This window comes from Arachis ipaensis, chromosome B05, assembly GCF_000816755.2.
Source record: "Arachis ipaensis cultivar K30076 chromosome B05, Araip1.1, whole genome shotgun sequence".
NCBI lineage: Eukaryota > Viridiplantae > Streptophyta > Magnoliopsida > Fabales > Fabaceae > Arachis > Arachis ipaensis.
In genome coordinates this window covers 33,062,744-33,069,355 of record NC_029789.2, presented here as the reverse complement: position 1 = coordinate 33,069,355, position 6,612 = coordinate 33,062,744, and the positions used below count along the sequence as shown (strand labels likewise).

At 32.8% G+C, this 6,612-nt stretch overlaps 1 protein-coding gene across 1 annotated transcript; it reads left to right on the top strand.

The window, feature by feature from the left end:
- On the top strand, positions 7 to 1,960 carry LOC107643415 (uncharacterized protein At1g27050). Its single transcript, XM_016347061.2, has 2 exons — positions 7 to 391; positions 1,112 to 1,960. The coding sequence occupies exons 1-2, from the start codon at positions 56 to 58 to the stop codon at positions 1,355 to 1,357; spliced, it is 582 nt and encodes a 193-aa protein (XP_016202547.1). The 5' UTR covers positions 7 to 55; the 3' UTR covers positions 1,358 to 1,960.

The following is a 6,612-nucleotide window of genomic DNA, read 5'->3' as shown; positions in this document are numbered from 1 at the left end:
GTTGCGTTTCTAAGTTCTAACTACCCGCGTTTGACGCTGCATTCTTCTTTCAATAATGAGTCACAAGAGAGACAAACCCTCTTACACTTCTTCCCGCCACGCCCCCTACCCGAAGCGCCGCCGCCCACCGCCGGAGCCCGTGCTTCAGGAGCCGGAGGACCGACCATCATCGAGGCCTGCGCCCCCGTCCGCGGTGGTCATTATGGGCCTTCCCAACGACTGCTCCGTCCTTGACCTCAAGTCCCGCTTCGAGATCTACGGCCCCATTGCTCGCATTCGCATCGACGGCGACGCCGTCGGATACGTCACCTACCGGACCAAGGACTCCGCCGACGCCGCTATCGCCGCCGGCGCCGACCCATCCTTTGGAATTACTCTTCACTCCAAAAAGGTCCCCTTTTCTTCGCTTTTTGTTTTCTATCTTCGAAATTTAGGGTTTAGTGTTTTCGGATCTTACAATTTTGAAGTTTCCATGTTGTGAAGGAGTTGTTTCCAGCTTAATTGAGAAAGTATAACATGATTGTGTCCGGAATCGTTATATGTTTTGAGAAATTTCCAGATTAATTGTACGAGAGTTGGTGAAAGTTTGAAACCTTGAAGTTCCAATGTGAAGTTGAGCTCTTCTTAAGTGTGCAAGAGTGGTTTTATCCGTTAAAATTGAACAAAATTGAAGTGAACTAGTTTGAAATTTTGAATCTTGAAGCTGAAAACTGAAAACTAAAACTGAAATCTCTATGTTGTACCATTATGGTTTCTTTGTTAAAAATTGGATAGTTTTCACCTAAGTGCTTGGAATTTTGATGAAGCAATCTTGAAAGGTTGGAACTTTGATGAAAGTTGCGCAAGAGTGACTAGTTCTTTCCGTTGAGATAGTAGTAGAATTTCAGCTTAATTGTTTGGGATTTGACTCACTTTAAAACTGAACAGTTTCATTTAATTTGTTTAATGTGTAATTTGGGGAATGGTTTAATTGCATTGTTAAAAATGTTGGAGAAATTAGTGCATGCTCGCTTTGTGTTCCATGATCAAGCACAACCACTCATTCTTGATTTTATACATATAACTTCTGAACATTATAATAGCAAATGAATTACTATGAATTTGAAAACAGGTTCAGGTGTTGTGGGCAACTGACCCTCTAGCCATGTGGAGGGAAGGAATTGGTAATAACAACAAGGACAAAGGATCAATGTCGAAGCTTGTGCGTGCTGAGGTACCTTTGAGAAGACATGGAAGGGGTAATAGACTTGCTTCAGCTATAGGCAATACCAGAACCAGTGTTGATAACGCAGGTAGCTTGGTTCTTGAAGTACCTTTCAAGGGAAGAGAAATTGTTGCTTATGATGATATCCTCTGATCAGTGAAAATCATCATAATCAAAAGGGTTTTCTTAGTTTCTGTAATATCGGTCTCAGTTTTAGGGTTAGGTATTTATAATGTTTCTGTTTAGGAAGAAGTTGCTCAATTATGAGCTACTAAGGTGTAACTTTGTGCAAGCTATTTATGGAATTCTAGTTTTCGACAATCATGGATTTAATGGGGGTAAATATTGATTACTATGTAGCATCTTTTTCAGTTATTTAGAATGCAGATGTGTAAATTCATGATTCTTTTCATATGAACCTTGTTTTGAGTTTCATGATGTTACACTGCTGCTTATTCTAATTTAATTGTTGGAGTGCTTTTATAGTGAAGCAGGGGAATATTTGTAACTTTTCTTGTAAGCAATGGACCCAATTCAATGATTCAATTTGTGCATGGAATTAAAGTTTCTCCTCTGCTAGGATCATTCAGCATTCGGCTTTACTCGGGGGAACTTTACAACATGGTTTAATTATTACATTAGGCAATAAATTGTATATTGTTAGTGTAGTCCATTGTAAAATTATGCTTAATGCACACCTTCTCCATTTGACTTATGTATTTGTTTCTTTGGCAAAGAGATATTGTCATTTTTAAATTCGATATATTACATTTTTTTTTTGTTTTTTTTTAAAACTATTCTCTATCCTTATTATTTTGTTTTTTTTTTCTTTTATGGTGATAGAAGAAATCTTTAATTATAAAAGATAATTTAGAAATAACAGAATGACATTATCCATTATGGCTACGGATTTGTTACTCCCACTTCTATACTGGAGTAACATTAATCAACAAAAAAAATATTTACAAATTGAATCTCGTTTTTTTTCTTTTCTTTTAATCACAATTCTAGAGATAAGACAGTTGTTTCTGTTAAGATTTTTTTCCCTAATGTTCCTATTCTTGTTCCATCCTCGTAGGCCGTAGCTACTATTGCCACAGCTGCTGCCTGTACTCAACACCGTCACCACTTCATCTACTTTCGTTGCATCATACTTTTGGATCCCTCTATATTGTTGTACTTCATATCTGACCTGCGAATTACGCAGGTTTCATTTTATTTTATTTTATTTTATTAATTTTTTGATAGAAATTTTTATAAATTTGGATGAAGTTTAATTTTATTTTGTGTTTGATATATGTTAAAAAAAACTTTGTTTCAATAATCAAGGAACCAAACTATATAAATCATAATTATGTCAATATAATGTTGGAAGATAACATCTCTCTTTTATTTAAAAAAATGAAGAATATTTGTGTTTATTATGAATTTCAGGCACTAGTATAACAACAAAGTGACCACCATTTTTATCAAGCGCCAAAGCATAAAAGATAAACTCTAGAAATACAATATGCTTGAAAGATGCAACATTATTCTGTTCGTCGGTCCCTTCTAGATCCTCTCTACTTACTAACAAAAATTGACACTGTCCAAATCAAATATACTTTATCTTATTGATTGATAATTCTAAATGTAAACCAGTTGAAGCCATATATAGAAACAATAGAGTACGCAAGTGATAGTAGATTAGTAGCTTATAACAAACTGCGCTACCTTGCCTAAAAGGCTAAAATATATGAGAATTGCTTAACTAACTGGATTGATTTTTGCTCTGGTTTTGAAACTCTAATCTCAAAAGTTGGTGCTCAGAGTGGTTTAGTTAGGATATCAACCACTCAAGGGAGTGGAGTTGAGTGCACTAATTTTTTTTTCTATATCATAGAATGAAGATCAAGCACAAAGCGCTTAGTTTATTGTAGAGAAAAGAATTTGCAACTAAAAACACTAAGCTTAAAATGTTTAATACTTGTTTGGGCGCCATTAAATCGATATAAAAAGATATTTTTTAATATTTTTTTTATTTTTTAGTGTGTTTGGTAAATTTCTAATAATAAAAGTAAAAGCACTACAAAAATAAAAAATAAAAAATAAAAATCTTTTTTGAGAAGTTACAATTTACATTTTTTTAAAAGATTTTTTTTCTTAAAAAAAAAAGATGTTTTTCACGTAATAAATGAACAAAAAATATTTTTATCTTATTTTACCTAAATATAATTGATAGATAAAAAGATCTTTTTATATGAGATATCCAAACATAAAATCACATTTACTTTTGTAAAAAATCTTTTAAAAAAATATCATTTAAAAAAAAAATCTTTTTTAAGAATAACACACAAACGAACCCTACTTTACTATAGAAGAATTAATGAGCCAGTTGATTTTCAACTGCTACCCCATTATAATTTTCTTCCAACACAATTGTATCAGGTTTTTAACTTTGTGTACTTTAAAAGTTTTTAAGTCCCCAATGCTTAATTAAGCAACTACCTTTTTTAATTTAGTTATGTCTCTTTGTCCACTTGATTTTGGTCTTAATCAATTTAGGGTGTATATGCTGTTTGTTAACAATATCCAACAAAACATTAACATTCTGTGACAATTGGCGTATTTTGAAGTCTCCATGGATATTTTGAAGAATAATAAAAGTCATGGTAAAGTATCTTTTATTTTTTACTTCATAGTTTTGCTATTCTAGTCCTTGGGACATCAAAAGCTTACTTGGCATTATGCTGTAGATATTGGGAATTAAAATGGCTGGATCTGGTACTTATCACCAGAAATGGCATGCAGTCAACGCAATTTTAGCAGACAACATATAGAATGGTCGAAACATTAAAATGTGCCATTCTATGAACTTGGAGGACATGGTAATTCGAAAGGAAAAATGATTGATTTGTAATGTTAGTTTAGAGTATTATGATTTTTGCATATATTGTTGTAAAGAACCATGTCTATATATACATATAATAAGGTTGTACAATGAGAATCTAAACCCTACCCCGATGTTTCAGTTAAAAACTTGAAAATGAACCTATATTTTGTTTTGATTTGTTTATCTTTTTGTGTCCTAAGATTTTGTAAAGGGTAAATAGTCACTTTGGCACCCAAAAGATTCAGTTTTTTATAAAATGGACCTCAATATTTGTTTTTAAAAAAATGACTCCTGAAAAATATATCTATTTGACAAAGTAATCCAAACGTTTAGTCAATAGTTAATTTATTTAATCAACTATTAACTTATTATAAAATTACTAATCTACCCTCTATTCTCTCTCTCCACTTATCAGTCTATTATTACCATATCACCATTGCAACAGTTTCCATAAACAACCACACTGATACCAATCTAGGGGTGTCCGCGGATCGGATCGGATCGGATATGGCCGAAAATTCGATCCGATCCGCACAATTTTCATCGGATCGAATCGGATATGATATCCGCACGCAAGCTTGCCTCATGACTTATCATCGCCTCTCTCTAATCATCAGTCGCTATCGTCGTGCTTCATTGTCACCTTGTGTTTCATCATCTCCCACTTTCGTTTCGAGAAAGTTACAGAGCGAACTTGATTGAAACCAATTTTCCAAAACCCACACCTTTTGCCATTTTCTATTCCACTCACAAGTTTTTCTTTTTTATCAGGTGTTTCTTCTTCTGTTTTCTTGTTTTTCGTATTCATCTTCTTCATCTTCGAATTGTTCATCCTTCTTTATTGAAATTCTGGGTCAAGATCTATTATTAATTTTTTCGTAGCCTGCGATTATGGATATCTAATTTTACAACACCTCACACTACTCTTTGTTGTCGGGGTTTATTGTGTTTTGCCCCTATTTTATTATTAGATTTGATTTGATCAACCATTGTTTGATTATTATGAAATTAATTTTTGAGACTTTGTTTTGTTCCTTTGTTCAGTACTATTTGGGAGTTTTCTAGTTGATTTAGGTGTGGTTATTATGTTAATGTTTTACTCATTTGGTTAATGCAATGGAGAATTGGAGATTGGTTATGGTGGTGGTGGAAGCTGAGGTAGGGGTAGGGGGAGGGTGTGCGGTAATGTGGGTGAAGGATGAAGGAATGGTGGTAGGTAATGGTGAGAGAGAGTATGGGTAAATTTGTAATTTTATAAGAGAAGACAAAGATAAATTAGTACCTTCATAAAAAATTTAACAGCTGATTAGGTAAATTAACCATTGACCAAATATTTGAGTCACTTTGTCAAATGAAATATTTAGGGAGTTAAAAACAAATGTTGAGGTCCGTTTTTTCAAAAATTGAATTTTTTAGGTGCCAAAATGACTATTTACTCTTTTATAAAATATAAGATTCTACTGTGACTAAATGTTGGGTCTCCTTTTAAATTTTGTAAAGATAGTTTATTTAGTGGATCAAATCGAAAGTAATTTGATTTGTTTGGTCTTCTAGTTCACAATGCTCAAGTTGTGACATTTTGTTCCAAAATAGCAATGATCTCATGTTTCTAATATAGCAAAATTAGTTTAAGATAAATATGGTTAATGTAAAAATATGAAAAGCAAGAAAGTATATTTGTTTTAGTTAAAAGATGAGAGAATAGCTCTATTTGGATTATTCAAGCCATGGAGTGCCATAAAATCATTTGAAAAACTTTAAACAAAGGAACCAACATAAATAACACTCTATTTATCTATTTTCCCCAAAATAACCTCAATTCTTGAGTTCAATTCCTTCGAGAATCATCAAAACTCATTTTGGGAACATTCTTGTTCTAGCTGAATACAAATTTCAAAAAAAAAAAAATTATACACATAGTGATGGTTCTAATACATCAGCTTAATAACATATATACAATCTTTGGCCTTCACATTGACATTTTATAAGCTACATTCTTGCAATGCCCTCCCCACCAATACCATATTGTAGCATGTAGTCTTTTTTCATTTTCTTTAGAACTTCATCATTAGTGCTGTGAAAAAATAGAACACAGAAAAAGAGGTTCATTACTATATTTTCAATACTAGAATCCTGATTGAGTGTATATATAAAACTAAGCCGACCATAATGCCCCATGATCAATTGATAGCAGATATAGTTGGATAGGTTACATGATGAAATGAGCTTTATGGAGGATATTTATAGAAAATTAAAGTTTAAAACCAGTCTCAGTCATTAAAGCAATCTAGCAAAAAATTCAAAAATCACCATCTACTATGAAGACTCTAAATTGGAGGTGCTATTTTCTTATGACTTGTTCTTTGCTTCTTCTATAGATTTTCTCCAAGACCACAAAACCTGCATCAGGCCACCATTCCAAACATGCAAGAGAAATACATGTGGTTGCATCGTGAATTTAGTCAATATAAACTTGATAAACAGAAAAAAAAAGTCGTATAGACCCAGAAGATGCCATTTCAAATCCTTTTCCTAT